Genomic DNA, 23,015 nt, shown 5'->3' on the forward strand with positions numbered 1-23,015 from the left:
TTACGATTATTCTTTGTAGTTAAAATATTTATTAGGAGGTTTGTCATTGAAACGAGGGTCCCGTCTGTAGCCCTGTAATAAACGTAAAGCCTGTGGCAGTTCTGTGGTCTTGGTAAGCATGTCGTTCTACCTCACTCAGCCTGGAATGGAGGAATGTACTGCGATTTGCCCTCATCCCTTCAGATCGCTCACCGAGTGCTCGTTTGGACCCGGGCGGTGGGTGCTGTTTGGGGTGCAGAGCAGGAGGGGGGCGCAGGGGGCTCACCATGTGTGATGAATGGGGCTGTGCTTCCCACGCTGGGGGCAAAGGAAGTTTCCATTTATTCTCGTGGGCAGGTCTGGACACCCTTGAATTCGGTCTTGGAGAAAAGGCTGCCAGGTAGAGGTTGGGTCGGAGCAAACTGGGCCGCCGTGTGGCCAGGAGAGCGCTTCGGGGGAGGCTGGTGCACACTGCGGAGCACGGGGCTCTAGAGCCGGGGCCCAGGGGTCTGGGCCTCTCTTCTGTGTTGAAAAGAGCCATTACGGCTTTTCTGAAGCAAGAAAATGACTTGAAAATGTTATTCTTTCCCGAAACCACATGCTCTCTCCCCCAGGAAACTCCACAAACTGTAATTCATAGGGTCATTAAAAGTAGGAGACTGAAAAGTAGCAACTTCTGTTTCTCTATCAGGCAGGCTTTTTTCTTTTCCTTTTCTTTCTCTTTCTCTGTCATTATTTAGTCAAGGATTATCAGGAGTCAGCACACTCCGTGGCTTTTAAAAAGACATGTATTGTATCGTATTGTGTTTTATGTTATTTTCCAGATGTTGAATAACGAACACTACGTTTGCAACAAGCCTTGCATTCGTGTCCTGGTCCACAAATAATTGTGTTTTCATAGTTCTTTGCCTCAAGGAAATTAAACTCTTACTTTTGTCATAAAATTTATATTTTTATTTGTTTTCAAACATTAGAAAGTCTCAAGAATGTGTTCTTTTGTTTATGCTTTTTTGGTTTTTTTCAAAAAACTCAAATTGTCTCTATTTTCTAGGCTTACCAAGAGATTGAAGAGTGAGTCCCTGAAATCCGACTTTACAATCGATTTAAAATATGAGGTAGGTCATGATTTGTTTGGTTAAAAGTCTTTGTAATCAAGAATTCATGTCTTTTGATACAAAAGGTGTCTTGTGTTCCCTGAAAGGTGCATCCCCTCCGCCATTCACATAGATATTTTCCCAACAAGGAAATTGCACATGCTACAGTCTGTGAGGGCTTTCTTCTTTAAGCCCATTTTGGTCACGTAGGTGGAGAAGGAACGGTGGAGAAAACAGTTGTGTCTGTGATTCTTCATCCTTTGTTTTTAAGCTAGGTGGATGGGTCCAGAGATGGATTTTTTTAAAACATGCAAAAATGTCAGTAAAATACCTCTGGTCTTTTTTTGTGCTTTGGTTGCACATATGTCTTCGACATGTCTCTTGTGCTGGACCCTGTGGAGCAGAATTGGGCCAGCTGGTCCCCCAGCACCCTGGCATTTAGTGGACATCTGTGACCAGTCGTCCTGGAGGCAGGTGGCGGGCGTCCCGTCCTTAATCCATTAATCTCTCCTGAATCATCATCAAGAAGGTCTCTTCATGCGTACATCTGACTGCCTGAAACAGACCTGCCTTTCCCTCTGTAGGAATCTGTATTTTAGGACATTGGGGCCAATCGTGACTCAGTCCAACAGTGCTGGTAGACTGCCAGGAGCGAAAAGGGCACTCACAAGATTTTAATTTGGGGAGTATTTCTAAATGATGAAATAGGTTATTTGAGGAGAAATATTCATGTCAAAAATCATTCTTTTCCACAGAAGGGAAAGAATGACTAGTTGAAAGCCAGGGTCTATCTAGATTTTTTTTTTTTTTCGGTATGCGGGCCTCTCACTGTTGTGGCCTCTCCCGTTGTGGAGCACAGGCTCCGGACGCGCAGGCTCAGCAGCCACGGCTCACGGGCCCAGCCGCTCCGCGGCATGTGGGATCCTCGCGGACCGGGGCACGAACCCACATCCCCTGCATCGGCAGGCGGACTCTCAACCACTGCGCCACCAGGGAAGCCCTGTCTAGATATTTTTAATGAAAAGTCAGCTCAGGTATAGATACCCAGGTTTGGGAGTCTATGAAACATTGAATAACATACAAAAAAACCCTCTAACATACGTGAAAGGTATAAAGATCAGTCAGAATATCTATGCTTAAGAGATTGAACTTGATCAGCTGCTTGGAGGCGACCTGTAAGTATCTCCCCAGGGGGGGTCCCCCTTTGTTCTAACGAGAGGCAACAACTTTCTTGAATTCTCTCCCTCTCCCCGTTTTCTTCATATTTGATAACATATGAATGTATCTCTGCATAATATGTAGTTCTACATCCTTCTTGCCTTTATATAAACAGAACTGTACCCTGAATAATGTTTTAATTTGAAAATCATCCGTGTTGATACGTGTGGCTTTAATGAACTATTGTCACTTTGTATAACTGTCTCTCCCAGGACCATACCACAGTGTATTTGCCCAGTCTGCTGGTAGTGGGCCTCCGGGTTGCGACTGGGTTTTGCTGTTGCAGTCACCAGTTCTATGAATATTTTTGACAAGTGTCATGATGATCATCTATAAGAGTTTCTCTAGGGCAGAAGCTTTTAAACTGTTTTTTGACTGTGACTGACTTTAAAAAATACATTTTTCATTGTGACTCAGTATATTTGTGTGTTGTTATTGATTTCTAACTTAGTATGATTGGTCTGTATAACAGTCATTTGAAATATTTTTAGGTTTGCTTAATGGCCTAGTTCACGTTCACTTTTCATAAATGGAGAAAAGGATGTAAGTGCTCTGATTTGGGGGTGGTATAATATTCTCTTTACGTCTACTAAAGAAAAAATAGATTAATCAGTTAATCTATTGTGCTTTTCACATATTTTATTTCCTCCCTCTCTCCCTTTTCCTACTTTCATTTTGTCTGCTTGATCCGTCATTTACTAAGGGAGGAATGTGAAAATCTTCCATGATAGTGGTGACAGTGTCTCTTTGTGGAACTGCCAACTCTTGCTATTTATACTCTGAGGCTATGTTAATTAGATGCATACAAGTTTAGAATTGTTACCTCCTCCCAGTAAATGTATCTTTATCTCTAGTAATGCTCTTTGTCTTAGCATTTACTTTGTTGATAGGAACACTTCCATACTAGCTTTCTTTTGGTGTTGCTTCATCATTGTTTTTCATTTTTTTCTTTCAATTCTTTTGTGTCTTCTTTTGATGCATCTCTCTTAAAGAGGACATGTTTGTTTTTTTCTCCCAGTTTGACAATCTTTATCTTCAAACCATATAGCAAATTTACATTTACATTTTTCATGATTACTAACACTTTTATTTTATCCTTTGTCTCCCATTTTTTTCTTTTGAAAATTTCCTTGCTTTCTTTTAGATTTTTAAAATTTTTATTCCATTTTTTTCCCTCCTCTGTTATTTTTGAAGTTCATTCTCAATGTCTGTTCCTTAATGGTTGTTTTAAATACAGTAAGTCCCCTACATACGAACTTTCAAGTTGCGAACTCTCAAAGATGCAAACATATTATAAACCTGTTACAGTGCAGTACTATATAGCCGACTGAGTTAGTAGGGTACCTAGGCTAACTTTGTTGGACTTACAAACAAATTGGACTTATGAACTCGCTCTTGGAACGGAACTTGTTCGTATGCAGGGGACTTACTGTACTTTAATATGTTCAGTAAGTGGCTAATTAATCAATAGCCTAAAAATCTAAGGGCCTGAGCATAATAACTGATTATCCCTCTCCCAGTTTTTATGCTCTTTTGTCCAGTATTTTTGTTCTTTCTTTTTTTTCAACCCCGCAACTCAGATATTGTCCTTACTTTATACAGTTAAATCATTTGTATTAGCTTAACCCTGTATTTGCCGTGTCTGTGTTCACTATTCTCTTTTGCTTCTTGGACTTGCCAACGGGGATCATTTTTATTCTTCCTGAAGTATATCCTTCAGAATTTCCTTTTTAGTGAAGTGGCAAATTCTCCGTTTTTTTTTTTTTCTTTAAAAATAATTTATTTCAGGGGCTTCCCTGGTGGCGCAGTGGTTGAGAATCTGCCTGCCAATGCAGGGGACACTGGTTCGAGCCCTGGTCTGGGAAGATCCCACATGCCGTGGAGCAACTGGGCCCGTGAGCCACAATTACTGAGCCTGCGCGTCTGGAGCCTGTGCTCCGCAACAAGAGAGGCCGCAATAGTGAGAGGCCCGCGCACTGTGATGAAGAGCGGCCCCGGCTTGCCACAACTAGAGAAAGCCCTCGCACAGAAACGAAGATCCAACACAGCCATAATAAATAAATAAATATATAGGGACTATAAATAATTAAAAAAATAATAATTTATTTCAGCTTTGTTCTTGAGACATAGTTGCGTTGTGTGTACAATTCTAGGTTGTGAGACATTTTCTCTCATCACAATACTGTTGTTCCCCTGTGCTCTGGCTTCTGTTACTGCTGTTGTGTTAGGAAATCAACCACCACTCTTACGTGGTTCCATTGTCAGTAATCTTCCGTTTCTCTGGCTGCTTTTAAGATTGTTCTTTGTCTTTGGTGTTCTGCAGTTTCACTATGGTATATATATGTCTAGGTGCAGACTCCTTTTTTTCTAATCCTGCTTAGAATTCATTGGGCCTTTCTATAATAGGATTGTTAAGCAATCCTATTTTTTTTAAATTACATTTAAAAAAAATTCTCAGCCGTTGTCTTTTCAGCTATTTTCTCATCCCCTCTGTTATCTCCTTCCGGAACTTTAGGTATATACTAGAGGTCTGAACTTCTACATTCCCCATCTCTGTTTCTAGCTGGGCTACATTTCAAATAACTTGGAGGACTTCATCTTTTAGTTCCCTAGTTTTTATTCAGCTGTGTCTAATATGCTGTTTATCCTCACCATTAAAATGTTCATTTTAAGCATTGTATTTTTCTTCTTCTTTTTTTTTTTTTTTTTGCGGTACGCAGGCCTCTCACTGCTGTGGCCTCTCCCGTTGTGAAGCACAGGCTCCGGACGCACAAGCTCAGCAGCCATGGCTCACGGGGCCAGCTGCTCCGCGGCATGTGGGATCTTCCCGGACCAGGGCACGAACCCGTGTCCCCTGCATCGGCAGGCGGACTCTCAACCACTGCGCCACCAGGGAAGCCCTAAGCATTGCATTTTTCACATCTACAAGTTCTAGACATTTCTTTTTCAATTTTGCTCTCTTGTACAATCTATCAGAAATTTTGCTCATGTTTTAAAGTTTTTCTTTTCTTTATAAAAATATATGAAACAGTAATTTTCTATTCTGTGCTTGATCATTCCCATCCCCAAAGTCTTCTGGGCCTGAGCAAGCTGTGTCTGCTGGCTCTTGCCCATCATCTCATCTCTTTGTACTACTTTTTGTGATTTTTTCCGAGTACTTTAGCTCCTTGGGAACTGTGGCCGTCCCCCGTCCTGTATTAAGGTTGTGGGCTCCTCGGTAAGGATTTGCATTAGATTTGCCGCAGCTGCTAGAGGCTCAGGCTGACTTAGGGCCACTTTAAATTACCCCGAGGTGTTTCTGGAACACGTAGGTGACAAACGAGGGAGGCCTGCCTTTGGTTACAGAATCTCAAGATATCTGGAGATGATTTTTCCCTCCATCTAGTGCCAGTTTTGGGGCTTTGCTGTTATACACGCCCCACCTTGGGCAGGTCATGGGCTTTATTCTCTTAACATGCATCAGAACCTTGGCATCCTCAGAGCCCAGCTGATACCTACTGGAGAAAACTACCCTCAGTGGCCTTTTTCCCCAGGTTCTCACTTTCCATTTTTGTCCTCATAAGCTCCACATTTTTCTGCCAAGTTAGCAATACATTTAAAATGCTTTTAAAAATATTTTATCCCGATATTTTTAGATATTTTCAGCCAGTCGGTTTTTCAGGGTATGTAATTACCATCCTGCAGGAAACCAGAGTCATGATATTTCCTTTTATCTTTCTCTGTGATGTTTTAGAATCCCTAAAATAGCTTCCCTAAAATTGCTTATGACAATGTGGAATTTTTTGGAGGTCAGAATACTGATTCTTAATTAATTGTTTACGGTTAATAAAAGATTAGATTGCTCCACATGGAATTACTCTTTTTGTAAGTAAAAAAAACCCAAAGGGCTTCCCTGGTGGCGCAGTGGTTGAGAGTCCGCCTGCCGAAGCTGGGGATGCGGGTTCGTGCCCCGGTCCAGGAAGATCCCACATGCCGCGGAGCGGCTGGGCCTGTGAGCCATGGCTGCTGAGCCTGCGCGTCCGGAGCCTGTGCTCCGCAACGGGAGGGGACACAAGAGGGAGAGGCCCGCGTACCGCAAAAAAAAAAAACCAAAACTGTTGAATGCTCACATATTGATGTGGTTCAATTTAATATTCTCTAGAGAAGGTAAGGTCTGCTTGCCCTTGAGATGTTTCATACCTTCGTGGACCTGTGGTGCTCGTTAAGAGCTTTCATTCATGCCAGTTTCCTGTGTGACAGATTGCTCTCTACATCTGGGACAGAGGTGATGGACCGCCCCTCACTCCTGTGCCTGAGTTTTGTACAGACGGGGTAGACTCTTCCTGTGCCACCACATTTCATTCTTTTCTACCGCTTTGCGTAAGTAATAAAAGGACAGCTTCCTTGCGTGTCAAAGGAAAACATACATGCTGTGCACAGTGTTGTCCTAGCACTTTCCATCCTAAAAAACCCCAACATCTGCCATGTGCCACGTGAGAACTGTATATCATGTTTCTGGGGATACTGGCCCTATAAGGTGAGCACTGTCGTTACCCTGTTTTGCACAAGAGAAGAGAGCAGAGTGGCACTGAGAGCTGCGGAGGTGTAGCCTGGAGTCATTTCTTTTGTTGAAGGTGTAGCATGTAGCTGTTGGAATTCCTATTCTATTTCCTAGAAAGGCAATCTCAGACATTTCCTGTTATTCCTAAGCCTTCTCCTCGAGCCCACCCCCTTTACTTTCTTAATTTGATCTCACCTGAGACTGTCCAGAACTTTTAAAATGAACCTACTTGTTTGTTAGGGTAGACCCTTGGACCAGTCTCCAGGATGGGCCTGAAGACCCCGGGACTCAACTGGGTGGTTAACAATCCTTCCTCATAATGAAAAATATATTCACTACCTCAAATATTGTCTGTTATTTTCAACTCATTGATACAGAAGTCTGTGTGTTGCATTTTCAAAGAGGAATATATGTACACACAGACACACACACGCTGCAACAGTGGGAGAGAATCTGTACTATTGGCACAGTTCCTGAGGGGGAGGTGTCTTTTTAGACATTATGCTTGCTTGTTCTCTAATGTTCTCCTGGACAATCTGGAGGGGCTGACCTCCTAGTGCCTTGAGTGACATGACAAAACTGCAGTTACGTGTCGCTATAAACCAGCCCCAAATGATGCAGAATTAGGATTGAGTATCACTTCAGGGCTAAGATAGCGATAAAGGGGCCAGAACACACCGCCCAGCCCAGCTCCCTCCATGAAGTGCCCACGGCCTGGGTGTGGATTGTCCGCAAGCCCCTCTATGAGCCCCTTCATCTGAGTGATCGGCTTTGGCTGGAACCAGGGCAGGGCTCCAGGCTCCTCCAAAGTGTTGGAAGTTATCCTGCCTTCGGCAGAGGACAGAACATTGCTGTTGCCTAGATTTGGGTAGACGATACAGGGCCATAAAAATACTTTAACATCAAAGTAAGGCTGGGCCCCCAGAAGGGAGTCATCTCTTATTTTACACTAAAACATCCCCCTACTTCTCTCTCCCTTTGTCAAAATCTTCACCAGCTGGAAAAAGGAAAGGGAAGGTAGCCAACATTTACTGGGTACCTGTGAGGCGCTTAACAAATAGTAGTAATAAAAGCAGCCGTACGGGTGGTTATCATCCCAGTTTCCTAAATGAGCAGACGGAAGTTTAGAGAGCTGAGGACACTCGTCCAGGTGACATAGTGGAAATGCAGAGCTGGGATCCTGGTGCCGGTCTGGCTGAGCAAAGGCTTTGTGGTCAGCGGAGCTACATTTCCCTTTTTCCCCTAAAACTTAATCCTGGAGACAAGTTTGATGTCCCTGACATTGGTGAATTTGAACTTGAGAGCATGTGAGAGCTAATGTGGATGTGCGGTTAAGACACACTGACTCATGAATGCGTATATTTTTTTTTTCTTTTTTTAGGGAAATCCAGTGAAGAAGAAGGATATTTTTGTTGCTGTAAAGACGTGCAAGAAATTTCATGGTGACAGAAGTATGTTTTGGGTTATTCATTTTTATTGAACTTTAAAAATGCAAACTGCCTTTAAAAAAAACAGTACAAACCAGATATAAACTCAACCTAAATAAAAGGGACAATGACAAATATGTCACTGAAGTAAAAGCAGTTATTTAATCAGGATTCCTCATCATACCACTTCAGTCACCAAGATCAATTGGAAAAGACAATTTTGTATTGCAACATGAGCGGTCGTAGCCCTTCTAAGGACTGATTAGAGCAGTATTTTAAATTGGAAGTGGAAAAGCTCAGCTGTGGCAATCTAGGAGACAGTTAGTGAATAACAATCCATTTTGCAAAACAATGTCCTGTTATGTCCAAGTGCAGTCTCTGAGCTGTATGAGTATGAGAGGGGATTTCAGGGTAACAGAATGCCGAAAAGAATGTTTTTCTAACACTGTTCCTTCTTTTTACATTTATTTCAAATGCACACATCAGAACTTTTAAGTAAGGATATGTATTTGCTCACATGTAGATATATAGAGAAAAGGAAAAATGTGCTTTACAAGCAATGGTTCCTTCTTAAGGAAATCCTGCATGTATTGATAGATGAATGTTGTTTTTATTCAAATTGTTGGTGTCATTTCAGAATTTTACTCAGTTATTATGATACTATTTTTTAAAAAGCCTACCTTAAATATAAATACATAATTTATCTCTTTTTTCACCTTGTTTCAAGCAGCATTTTCCTGAAATTGAAGGTTAGACAGTCTTTTGCATTTTCTAATTTTAGCACATATTTTAATGATTTTCCATGAACAGACTCAATTTCACCAGGAGTGTGATATTTATAGAGGAGAGATTTCTAAACCAGCTGTCTTTTTTTGTGGGATTCGAGCTGTGTGGGGAGTTCATTTATATAATTTATGTGATAATATATTTACAAATTATATTTTAAAGGGGAACATATTTTCCAAATAAAAGAAAATTATAATTTGGGATTAAAGTGTTGCTTAAGACACTGACATAAATTCAAATCTTGTTACAGTCAACACTATCTTTCAAGTACATTTACTATAAACCTTCATGGTTACCTAAAATAGTCATGACAAATTCTAAGTCCTATTAAATCAGCCTAAATAAACATATACATTCATTATATGAGTCCTAAAATACTATCAAAAATCAATATAGCACTTAAAAATTTCACTTATCATAAATTTAACCTAGATTTAATATTCTTTTGTTTTTTTCATAATCTGTAAGGGCTCTGAAGGATGATTATTTTTTTTAAGTTTCTTTTATTTATTTATATATATATATATTTGGCTGCATTTTGGGTCTTTGTTGCTGTGTGTGGGCTTTCTCTAGTTGCTGTGAGGGGGGCTACTCCTTGTTGCGGCGCGCGGGCTTCTCATTGCAGTGGCTTCTCTTGTGGAGCACGGGCTCTAGGCATGCGGACTTCAGTAGCTGCAGCATGCAGGCTCGGCAGTTGCAGCACGGGGGCCCTAGAGCATGCGGGCTCCAGCAGTTGTGGCACGTGGGCTCAGTAGTTGCAGCGTGCAGGCTGATTAGTTGTGGCTCGTGGGCTCTAGAGCACAGGCTCAGTAATTGTGGTGCATGGGCTTAGTTGCTCCACATTGTGTGGGATCTTCCCGGACCAGGGGTTGAACCCGTGTCCCCTGCGTTGACAGTGTAGGATGATTTTTGACAAATACCTTACATTAAAAAAGTGTGAAGGCACTGCAGAAATACAAAGGATCATGAGAGATTACTACAAGCAACTATATGCCAAAAATGGACAACCTGGAAGAAATGGACAAATTCTTAGAAAGGCACAACCTGAGGAGACTGAACCAGGAAGAAATAGAAAATATGAACAGACCAATCACAAGCACTGAAATGGAAACTGTGATTAAATATCTTCCAACAAACAAAAGCCCAGGACCAGATGGCTTCACAGGCGAATTCTATCAAACATTTAGAGAAGAGCTAACACCTATTCTTCTCAAACTCTTCCAAAATATAGCAGAGGGAGGAACACTCCCAAACTCATTCTACGAGGCCACCATCACCTTGATACCAAAACCAGACAAGGATGTCACAAAGAAAGAAAACTACAGGCCAATACCCCTGATGAACATAGATGCAAAAATCCTCAACAAAATACTAGCAAACAGAATCCAACAGCACGTTAAAAGGATCACACACCACGATCAAGTGGGGTTTATCCCAGGAATGCAAGGATTCTTCAATATATGCAAAGTAATCAATGTGATAAACCATATTAACAAATTGAAGGAGAAAAACCATATTACCATCTCAGTAGATGCAGAAAAAGCTTTTGACAAAATTCAACACTCATTTATGATAAAAACCCTCCAGAAAGTAGGCATAGAGGGAACTTACCTCAACATAATAAAGGCCATTTATGACAAGCCCACAGCCAACATCATTCTCAATGGTGAAAAACTGAAAGCATTTCCACTAAGATCAGGAACAAGACAGGTTGCCCCTCTCACCACTGTTATTCAACATAGTTTTGGAAGTTTTAGCCACAGCAATCAGAGAAGAAAAAGAAGTTAAAGGAATCCAAATCAGAAAAGAAGAAGTAAAACTGTCAGTGTTTGCAGATGACATGATACTATACATAGAGAATCCTAAAGATGCTACCAGAAAACTGCTAGAGCTAATCAGTGAATTTGGTAAAGTAGCAGGATACAAAAGTAATGCACAGAAATCTCTGGCATTCCTATACACTAATGATGAAGAATCTGAAAGAGAAATTAAGGAAACATTCCCATTTACCACTGCAACAAAAAGAATAAAATACCTAGGAATAAACGTAAGGAGACAAAACACCTGTATGCAGAAAACTATAAGACCCTGATGAAAGAAATTAAAGATGATACAATTAGATGAAGAGATATACCATGTTCTTGGATTGGAAGAATCAACACTGTGAAAATGACTGTACTACCCAAAGCAATCTACAGTTTCAATGCAATCCCTTTCAAACTACCAATGGCATTTTTCACAGAACTAGAATAAAAAATTTCACAACTTATATGGAAACACAAAGACTTCAAATCACCAAAGCAATCTCGAGAAAGAAAAACAGAGCTGGAGAAATCCGGCTCCTGGACTTCAGACTATACTACAAAGCTACAGTAATCAAGACAGTATGGTGCTGGCAAAAAAACAGAAATATAGATCAATGGAACAGGATAGAAAGCCCAGAGATAAACCCACGTGCATATGGTCACCTTATTTTTGATAAAGGAGGCAAGAATATACAATGGAGAAAAGACAGCCTCTTCAATAAGTGGTGCTGGGAAAACTGGAGAGCTACTTGTAAAAGAATGTAACATGTAACATCATACACAAAAATAAACTCAAAATGGATTAAAGACCTAAATGTAAGGCCAGACACTATAAAACTCTTAGAGAAAAACATAGGCAGAACACTCTATGACATCAATCACATCAAGATCCTTTTTGACCCACCTCCTACAGAGATGGGAATAAAAACAAAAATAAACAAATGGGACCTAATGAAACTTAAAAGCTTTTGCACAGCAAAGGAAACCATAAACAGGACGAAAAGACAACCCTCAAAATGGGAGAATATATTTGCAAATGAAGCAGCTGACAAAGGAGTAATCTCCACAAGCAGCTCATGCAGCTCAATACCAAAAAAACAACCCAATCCAAAAATGGGCAGAAGGTCTAAACAGACATTTCTCCAAAGAAGATATACAGATTGCCAACAAACACATGAAAGGATGCTCAGTATCACTAATCATTAGAGAAATGCAAATTAAAACTACAATGAGGTATCTCCTTAAACCAGTCAGAATGGGCATCATTAAAAAATCTACGAACAATAAATGTTGGAGCGGGTGTGGAGAAAAAGGAACCCTCTTGCACTGTTGGTGGGAATGTAAATTGATACAGCCACTATGGAGAACAGTATGGAAGTTCCTTAAAAAACTAAAAATAGAACTACCATACAACCCAGCAATCCCAATACCTGGCATACTCCCTGAGAAAACCATAATTTAAAAAGAGTCATGTACCACAATGTTCATTGCAGCACTATTTACAATAGCCAGGACATGGAAGCAATCTAAGTGTCCATCAACAGATGAATGGATAAAGAAGATGTGGCACGGGCTTCCCTGGTGGCGCAGTGGTTGAGAGTCTGCCTGCCGATGCAGGGAACGTGGGTTCGTGCCCCGGTCTGGGAAGATCCCACGTGCCACGGAGCGGCTGGGCCCGTGAGCCATGGCCGCTGAGCCTGCGCGTCCAGAGCCTGTGCTCCGCAACGGGAGAGGCCACAACAGTGAGAGGCCCGTGTACCAAAAAAAAAAAAGAAGATGTGGCACACATATACAATGGAATATTACTCAGCCATAAAAAGAAACGAAATTGAGTTATTTGTAGTGAGTTGGATGAACCTAGAGACTATCATAAAGAGTGAAGTAAGTCAGAAAGAGGAAAACAAATACCATATGCTAACACATATATATGGAATCTAGAAAAAAAAGTTCTGAAGAACCTAGGGGCAGGACAGGAGTAAAGATGCAGATGTAGAGAATGGACTCGAGGACACGGGGAGGGGGAAGGTAAGCTGGGACGAAGTGAGAGAGTGGCACGGACGTATGTACATGACCAAATGTAAAATAGCTAGTGGGAAGCAGCCGCATAGCACAGGGAGATCAGCTCCGTGCTTTGTGTCCACCTGGAGAGGTGGGATAGGGAGGGTGGGAGGGAGACGCAAGAGAGAGGAGATATGGGAATAAATGTATATGTATAGCTGATTCACTTTGTTATACAGCAGAAACTAACACACCATTGTAAAGCAATTTTACTCCAATAAAGATGTTTAAAAAAAAAGTGTCAAGAGAAATGAACTAACTGCTTTGTTTTTTTTTTTTTTTTTTTTAAAACAGCAAGCAGAAATGCTCAAATTGATTTATTTGATCTTGAAGCTGCATTTGGAGTACAGTATCAGTGTTAGGAATGGGGGTGGTAGTATTTTCTCTTTAGAAACACATTTTTCAAGTTGACAGTAAAGCAGTAAAATTAGGGACCATCCCTGTTGTAGTTTTCATGTTTTACAGAAATGAAAAAAAAAGTTTGCTAATTTTAATATAGTCATTTATAATAATCTGGTTTATTGCTTTCTTAACTTTGCATAAGGTTGTGATAATCCTTTCAGATATCTATCAAATGCTTTTATATTTGAATTCTGAGTCGAAGTTCTTTAAAAATGATAAAATCTTCGAAGCCTGTTAGGAGCATTAAAACCAAGCTTCCCAAAACCAGCTCTTAATTTGGATCTAGGGTCACTGCAGCCTGAGACCTAAGAGGTATTTTGCGGATGTCACAGCCGAGTTGCTGTGGCAAGCCATTTTTAAACTTGGACCTGTTTGTTTGAAAAGATAGTCTAGGCAGCAGGATTTTAGGGGCTCTGAGGTCCATTTTGCTTGATGGAAGTGAAACCTGCCCAGGCCAGTGGGCTCTGCTCCTCGTTTTGGAAATCTAGTCCAGTCACCAGTTGGCCCAAAGAATTATCCAGTAATCGTTTTAGTTTCAGTGAGAACGCCACAGTAGCTGCTTCTGACTGCTAATCTTTTTTTACATTTTCTGGTGTGTTTTTCACATGTATTCTATCATCTGATTTCATGTTGACAGTCCTTGCGATGTGGTCATTATTTTTATTCACTTGGTATCATAGAGAAAGGTGCCTTTGGGTTGAGATACAAATAGCTTGGCATCTTGTAGACTGAGCAGGGGAGCTGGGGCTCAGGGTTTCTGGCTCCAAATCCCCAATTCTTTCTGCCACAGAGAGCTGTGCTGCACTCTCTGTGGATGTATTATAAATCTAATGCTTGATAAATAGTATTTGATAGCTGTGTTGATGCTCTGCTGTGCTGAGGGTCAGTTTTGACATGGCCAGAAGCTGTGGCAGGCAGCTTTTTATTTTCAATAGCAGGAGGGGATCGCCAGGAATTCAAACCCGCAGATGATTTTAAATATACATTGAGCTGGCAATTCAGATTCCCATCTTGTCCTCGCATATTACTGCTTTAGTCAAGCAGAATACACGGACTGGGGGGGGTTTGTTTTCTTTTTTCTTTCTGTATGCACTCTGGTAGAAACACTTGAAGCTACAAAACCCAAATGACAGTGAAGGAAAAAATAAACACAGACAAGACTGTATTTATCTGTGAGCAGTTGAGAGCTGGCTACACAGTCAGTGACTTCTCCAGAGGCAGGCTGTCACTGTGCGCTGCCCTGGGTTCCGAGCGTAGGTGGACCCTAGGCATGGCCCCTACTCCTGGCTCCTCCAGGGACGAGGGTGAGTGATGGAACATTCTGTTTAAGGCTGTAGTCAAGGCAAGGGAACATATAAAAGTGAACTCATTTTTCATACTCTTTTGGAAAAATTGATAATAAAGCCAAGTTCCAAAGTTAGAAAAAATGATTTTACATCTTGTAATTTTTTTTTTTGCCCAACAGTGAAACAAGCGTTTCAATAACTGCTTGTGTCTTGATTCTGATTTAGATGAAATAAAGCAACTTAGGACACAGCAAAAATATACTCTATCTTTTGGCTTAAGAAAGAAATACATATTGACAGCATTGGAACAGCAGTGCTGGCTGACATGCAAGCAGTTGGTAGGGTTTTAAAGAAACTTTGAAGGTATTACATAAAGTGATGAACTGCCACAGCATGTGAAGTTATGTTTAAGCAAGGAAGAGATCTCTGGAGTTGAACGTTCCGCCTGATCACTTCCTCTTGGGTTATGTGTTTTTCCTTGTGTGACATGAGCTGTCAGTGAATGTTAACGAATTTTCTGTGTGTCCTCCTGCCACACAGTTCCCACGCAGGTCTCAAATACCACGTGGCAGCCACCGTTTCTGTTCGCGGTGGGTTGAGGTGTTTCTTCTCCTGCGGTCTCCCTCTCATTAAAAAGGTTAAATTGCCATTTGCTCAGCCTTTAGTTCCTTTTCACAGCTTCCTGAGCTCCTAAAAATAAACACTTTATTCCTTTCAGAATTAAAAAAACCCTGTTTGCTATCTTCACTGTAGTGATCTTCCCTCTAGGTCTGAACACAGACCTAGAGGGAAGCTGTGTGGTAGCCATGTTCCCTCTGGTAGGTACCATGGCGCAGTCTGCTCATTGAAAACATGAGGGTTTGAATGAAAACGCAGCCAGCTAGCAGGCCACACCCCGTGTTAGATGAAGTGAGTGCATGAATTATTAAGGAGAGTTTGGTTCTCCCCTGGCTGCTGCGCAGATGAAGACGGGCCAGACTGCCCTGAACTGCTGTGTTAGGTCAGCCAGGAGGGGGGCTCTTCCGTCTTCCAGATGCCTCACCTCTAAACCCAGGAATCAGAGCACACGCTTGGTGCTGTCGCTAAGTCTCTCCCTGAGAAGAGAAGAGAAACCAGGGCTTTACTTTGTGGTCATACTGAGACAAAAGGTCTGTTTGTTAATTGAAAACAGAAGACTCCTTAAATCAAAATGATCATGCACAATTGATTGGGTGGTAGATTTTGTACAGGGCTCAAGTGTCAGTTGATTTTCACTTGTAGTCAGTTTTGCACGTCAGTTCACTGGGAGTAAAAGTGTGTTCTGTGTCTCGTAGGGAGATGCATCTCCTGCTTCCAGGCTTTAAAGCCATGTGGAAGACTTAATGCCATCTGGGCAGAGGGTTTTTTTAAATAGTACAGTTTTTACTTTGCCCCAATTTTAAATTATCTTGTGGCAAACATTCTGGAAAGAGGCATTCACTATTTTATTATGTGGGAGAAAGTATGCGTCTCTGTATTGAAAATGAGAGAGTAGATCACATAACTATATTGAAGTATTTTCTCCAAGTTTAATATCTTTAGGAATCTAGTGCCTCAATACAATATGAAATATATTATAAATAATAGAATGAATTCAATTTAGGATTCAAACAGTGACAATAAAATAGACCAGTATTTTTAAAGTTTTAAGTAATTTTGAATCAACTCTGGTTGCAAATAGTCTTCACCTGCTGTTGTAGGAGACAGCCTTACTTTACAAATGCACAGGTGTTACAGTGATAAGGGGACAGATGATACACTGCTGGATGCTTTTGGTGTTAGAGTCTCAGAACACGTTACTGTGTTGAAATGGTTTGTCTGTTTTCACATGATTGGTAATGGTGATACCAGTCTTGTACCAAAGGATGCATCGTTGATAAGAATAAAACCTTCCTTTAAACTAGTTCCAAAAAGAGCCCTTGGCCTTTTGTTGGAATTCTGACAAGACCCAGTCCTCAGTCTGCTATTTATTGAGCACCTACTATGTCCCCAGCCCTGTGCGAGGTGTTGGGCACTGAGTCTAACAGTAATTCTTACCTTTAGTGACATTTCTGTTTCATCTGTTTCAAACGAAAACTGGAAGCAAGTAGTTAGGTGTAGTGAAGAGCTAACTCACACTTGATTTTAACTTCATTCACATTAGAGAATTGAGAAGAAATGCCTGTCCTGTTTATTAAAGCTCTTAGAGCAGACAGAATCTGAAGGCTAAAGGCTGAGGCAAGTGCAAGCAGAATTTGCAGGACCCCCCGGTGCTGGGACCCAGGGAAATTCTTGGCCTTTCCTCACAGCTGCTTCCCGTTATGCAGTGGAGGACATTTTACCCAAGAGTGCGACCACTAGCGGCTGCAGGCTGGGGGGAGCCTTGTCTGGGTAAGTCCTGCTTATTACATGCAAAGCAAACTGCACTGCAGGGCCAAGGTTGATTTTTGTTGTGCTGGAATTTGGACAGAGTAAGGATTTCTTTTCTTTTTTTCCCCCCTCAGCGACCTTATCTATTATTTACTGCATCTTGGTCCGTTCTGGTATGGAGAAATCTTTATATCTGCCTTTTTATGATTGCAGAAGAATTGCATTTTAATGTATAAAAATAATACTTAGTGGCTTAAAATACGCAATTTGGAGATGACTATAGCAAATGTCCAGAACTCATTGGTCTTTTTCTTTTTTAAAAGCTGGTCAATAATGGCACTATAAAATGGTGCACTTTTGTATTTTCTATGTAAGGGCTGTCTGAGTTTCTCTCCCAGTTTGCTGACTAACATAGCTAGACACTTAAATTTGGCATTGCATGGGTAGTTTTTGCATATCATTTATTTTTATTTAGATTGGGAAAAAGGGAAAGATAAGTGATCTGATAAAGTCTCAAAATATTAACTGAAGATTTGGTTCATCAGAGTTGAAATTCTTAAATCAACAGAATATAAAATCTAGATATGATGATCTTTTCTATTACAGTAACAGCAGAAGCCCCTTCTTAAAATTTAGAGATGCAGATAGTAACTTAAAAAAAGTACAGACGAAAATAATTACTGGGATAGTTGGTCAAGTGAATTAATATCAAACAGTGATCAAGCAGATTTCTGTATGTCAGGTGTGGAGACACAGGTACCTTTGAGCATCTCGCCCTAAAATGCAGAAAACCAGGAGGGTTTTCTGCTGTTCGTGTTCACTGTATTAAAATAACTTATCTGTTGATGATAGAGTTTTAGAATCTGCAATGGTTCTCAATCTTATTTTTCCACATTTTCCGAAAGTGCAGCTCAGTAACGTCAGCCATCATATGCAGTGATTCTCAGGGTAGGGTCATGCCCTTTATAGGGTTGGGTGGTCCTGTCAGAATCTTCGGGCAGAGATATGTGTAGTTTGAAAAGGCCCCCCCTCCACTGTGAGGGAGGCAAGTTTACATCTCAGCTACAACCACATACAATATTCCAATCTTTAGGAGTAATTATATTTCCCCCCCCAAAAGCATTTAAGAAGTCCAGTTGTGAATTTTAAATGAAGCAGCCTATTGGGAAAAGAGAAAAATTAATTAAAGTTAAAATTAATGTAAACACAACAGTATAATCAGACTAGAAAATTTATCCTTATATGGAGGCAGTGTATTTATCACCAGCAATGAGAAGTGCTCGGCTCTAGAGTATATGTGAAAATGCCTCAGGGAGAGGATTTTACTCCTGTGCTGTTGGCATTTCTCAGGGTAGAAAGCAAAGCTCTTAGTCTTGAGACCCCGGAAGAACAAGTAATGCTTCCCTTCCTTTACAGGTGGTTATCCCGCCGCTTTGAGATTCCAGGCTTCCTAGATGCCTGTGCCAGTGACGGTCCCCTCTCTCATTTTTTCAGTCCCCATCGTAAAGCAGACTTGGGCGGGGCAGGCAGGTCACATCGAATACTACAGCGATTACGCAGACACTTCTGTCCCGACGGTGGATCTGGGAATTCCTAATACAGAGAGAGGTGAGTCCTTAGTTCTGACGACTCTTATTCAAAAATGTCCATTCTGGGGAATTCCCTGGCGGTCCACCAGAGTCCAGGTTTGGACTCTGTGCTTTCACTGCCGTGGCCCGGGTTCAATCCCTAGTTGGGGAGCTAAGATCCGGGAAGCCGTGCGGCGACCCACCATCCCACCACCAAAAAAAAAAAGCAAAATGTCCACTCTGTAAATATAGTAAATTAGGATAAAAATGAAATATTTTATAAATAGCATAATTTTTGCCACGTGTAAGTTTCTTTCTTTCCTTCCCTCACATCTTTACCCATGGATGTGGACGGACTCTTGCAGTTTAAGTGCTGCTTTTAGTGCTAACAAAGGTTACAGTTTTCAGTAGGTCATACTGATATGATTGACGCACATGACAATTATGCATATGACAGTTATGATAGAGTTTAATAATAGATTTCTTTGTACCTTCATAGTTCACTGTGGCCATAATGGGGTGTCCAGAGTTAATTTATCATCTTCCCATACAAAGCATCTCCTCATTTAATTTTAGCCATTTATCCAGCCAGGACTGTTACCCAACTGCTGCATGCCAGCCATTGGTAGATACTGAGGGAAGCAGGACTGAAGCTGACAGTTTCCATCCTCCTGAAGCTTATGGTCTGTTATGGTCTAGGACGCATTTTGCTTGTACTTCTGAGAGCACTTAACCACGTTCTACATGGGCTATATGTAGTATAAGCTCATATGTGTATCCATATATATTAATAATTAATAAATTGTTGGAAGTATACCTGCTTTTCTCTTCAGATTGCAGGCTTTCTAATTCAAAACATTTTTTATTTCAAAAAAAATGGAAGTAGAAATTTGGCCACCTCACCTTCAGATGCTCTTTGTTCATCTTAGTTTTTTTTTTTTTTTTTTTTTTTGGTCGCGGGGGCTCTCACTGTTGTGGCCTCTGCGCAGGCTCAGCGGCCATGGCTCACGGGCCCAGCCGCTCCTCGGCATGTGGGATCCTCCCGGACCAGGGCACGAACCAGCATCCCCTGCATCGGCAGGTGGACTCTCAACCACTGCGCCACCAGGGAAGCCCTGTTCATCTTAATTTTTATCCAGTGTTCCTGCCATGTTTTTTCTTTAGTTTTCTGGTTTCTCCAAACCCTTTTATGAAAAAAGAAAAAAGTGAGTTGATTATCTTGTTCTATAGAGTAATTTATCTTGATTATTTTATGGTAGTGTTGCTCATATGCCCTGATTGATAAAAGTACAGTGCAGGGCTTCCCTGGTGGCGCAGTGGTTGAGAGTCCGCCTGCCGATGCAGGGGACACGGGTTCGTGCCCCGGTCCTGGAGGATCCCACATGCCACGGAGTGGCTGGGCCTGTGAGCCATGGCCGCTGAGCCTGCGTGTCCGGAGCCTGTGCTCCACAACGGGAGAGGCCACAACAGTGAGAGGCCCGCGTACCACAAAAAATTAAAGTACAGTGTAGATCAGATATGTCACTCCTGTAGTTATTGATTATTCTGACAAGGTTAGTAAACATATCACTAAGTCTGTCTGTTTTGGAAAAATGATTTTTGTTTGAATTTCCTTCTTTTGTTTCTGCTAATCTTGCTTTTTAGACTTTGACTATAACAATCACTTATTTGTTGCTGCGTTCCTTGCTTGATTTCTTAATTGACCTTTAGTCTGACCTTATTATTGCTCACATTTATATTCTACTTTATCCAAAAGGAATTTGAGGTGGCTTTCAAAGCTACATACTATCATGGTTAAAAATACATAAAGAGATCAAGAATACGGAAAATAAAGGTTAAATCAAGTGGTTTGTTCTCTATTGTGGCACCAAATACTTTGTTGAAAAGAGGGGCTTATTCTTTTTTATCGACTTGAGTTCTCTTCCCAAGCATTTCATTGCTACCCTGGCCCCAGCATTTTCCATTAAAGCTTCGATATCTGTTGGCATCTAAGGGACTGTGCCTCTGTCCTACTCAGTACTGTATCTTTAGTGACATCTGAGAACTGGCCACCATGTCTGGCATATTAGAAACTTAATAGCAAATATTTACAAAATAAATAATCAAGGTGTAATATTGTACTTTTGCACCATTGTTTCCCTAAGGTTGTGATGCTTGAGGGTCTAATATTTCCCTTCAGAGTAAGTAGATGTAAGGAAAGATGCCAGGCTCCTGTAATTTCTTCAAGGCTTACAACTTTCTTGTATGTCTGGTGTGAAGATACTAGCTCTACCTGTACTTGACCTTGTGTAATTCCCCTCACCTCTCTAGGTCTTCAGTCCCTCATGTGCGAAATGAATGACTTTGACTTCATGATCTCTAATGTTCTTCCTGGTTCACTATGTCTATGGAAATTAGAAAAGGATAATTTAAAATTTCAAATTCTTAAGGTGCATGTCAGTGTTTATACTTTTACTTACAACACTTTAAAACTAAAATAATGTTTCCAAATGAATTATATATATTTTAAGGAAAATAATGCATTGTAAGTTTTCTTCTCACCTTTCCTAGGTCATTGTGGAAAGACATTTGCCATTTTGGAAAGATTTTTGAATCACAGCTATGACAAAATAGCATGGTTAGTCATTGTGGATGATGACACATTAATAAGGTAAGGAGTCATTCCTGTCCTAGGGTGGCTTTAAATTCTACATATATTCATAGTCAGAAACGGTGATGGGTACTTCGGCTGCCGACCAAGATGGAGTAACAGGGACTGGATTTACTCTCCCATCTGAAACCCCCCAAAAAGGACACAATATATGAAATAAGTGTTTTTAAGACACTGATATTAGGCAACAAACGACAGTCATCCATGAGACACATGAAGCAAATGAGGTGAATCCTGTGACTGCCGCAGCTAAGTGTCATAGAGAGTTTCCACGTCCCTGCTCAGGGAGGGGAACCCAGGTGGAATCCAGCTGAGGCCTTGAGTTGAAGTGATGATGCTGAGAGTCTGGGGAGACCAAGGCCATTAGAGTTTGCAGGACAGAGCACTGGAAAGGAGAGAGCTGCCCAGGAAGAGAACACTGCAGATCTGTGGAGGGGCGCCCTAAGTATTCAGTAGAGTTTAGTCAGTGCATATGTATGAGGAAACTCCTGGAGGCTGGAGAAAGAACCAACCAGAGTGATTAGAGGGAGTGGTGCCCACCACTCTCAGAGGGCTGAGTATGGTACCTTTTCCCACCAGCCAGACTGGAAAACCCTTGATTCACAGGTATTGGGTAGAGTTTGTAGAAGGGTCTTGCTTTAATAGTGGGAAATAGCTAACCCTAGACTAAGCAGTGCTTTGGTCATGCCTAACAAATACTAAAGCAAGACCCCCAAAGACCAAACTGTTTCTAAGTAACTGGCCTGCATCCAAGAAAAAAGCTCAAGAATATTTATAGAAATAATATTTATGCAAAACATCTAGCACCCAACAAAGTAAAATTCACAATGTCTATGTTTGAAATGGAGGAAGCAATGAAATCTAACACATGTATAATTGGAGTCCCTGATGGACGAAAATCAAAAGAAGAGAAATAATATGTAAATTACCAGAAATAAAAGAAGACCTTAATTTCTATCTTGAAAGGGCCTAGTAGGTCCCAGGGAAAACTGACCTGGGATCATCAGCTTCTTCACATCTCCTAGTAAAACTGTTAGATTTTGATCATAAAGTCCTCTGAGTCTCTAGGCAAAATGATGAAATAATCTAAAGACCAAGAAGATCAGACTGGTGTCAGACTTCTCAAAATAACATAAGAAATATGGTAACAGTGGAGGAACATTTTCAACAAAGAAATTGTGACTCATGGATTTTATACGCAGTTAAGATGTTCTTCAATATTGAGGCTACAGAAAAGGTTCTCAGTACATAAACTCAGGGAATAGTGTACACACATGCCCTTCCTAAGGAATATATTGATGTTAGGGAAAGAAGTTCATGCAACTAAGATGAAATTTGGGTAAAACGACTGATGGTGAGCATTTCATGTATTTAACTTGTAGCACTAAAAGCACAACACGGGTAGGGACATGGGTAAATAACAGTATTTAAATGTTATATGTTCTGACAAAGTAGAAAGTTTTCAACTTAAAAAAAAAAAAAGAAGGAAAAAGGACAATAGGATAAGATCATGGCCTACTGTACAGGTAATGGATGGAATTCAAAGGATACCGATGTATAAAACTGACAGACCAAGTAAGAAAAAAAGCATGGTAAGACATGAAAAGTTAAATAGAACATAAATACCAGGAAAAGAAAACTTTCTAATATCCAGAATGTTAGTAGATAAAGAAACACAGTACATATAGTATAATATGTATAATAATTCAAACCTAAAATAATTTTAGTGTTGAAATCAAACATCAGTCATATCACAAAATGTGAGTGGGTTTAAATCCCCTAATAAAAGAACAAACTTTTCACAGTGGCTCATAAAACAAACCCTAACTCTATGC

General features: G+C 40.8%; 1 protein-coding gene across 1 annotated transcript in view; it reads left to right on the top strand.

Moving 5' to 3' along the window:
* The window catches only part of B3GLCT (beta 3-glucosyltransferase), a 90,369-nt gene that overhangs the window by 43,825 nt on the left and 23,529 nt on the right, over positions 1–23,015 (top strand). The window contains exons 7-11 of the mRNA XM_007447944.1: positions 1,031–1,094; positions 6,531–6,650; positions 8,213–8,282; positions 18,457–18,570; positions 21,081–21,180. Of these exons, the coding sequence (XP_007448006.1) occupies positions 1,031–1,094; positions 6,531–6,650; positions 8,213–8,282; positions 18,457–18,570; positions 21,081–21,180 (468 nt within the window). The remainder of the gene's footprint in view (positions 1–1,030; positions 1,095–6,530; positions 6,651–8,212; positions 8,283–18,456; positions 18,571–21,080; positions 21,181–23,015) is intronic.

This window comes from Lipotes vexillifer, unplaced genomic scaffold (assembly GCF_000442215.2).
Source record: "Lipotes vexillifer unplaced genomic scaffold, Lipotes_vexillifer_v1.1 scaffold760, whole genome shotgun sequence".
Lineage (NCBI taxonomy): Eukaryota > Metazoa > Chordata > Mammalia > Artiodactyla > Lipotidae > Lipotes > Lipotes vexillifer.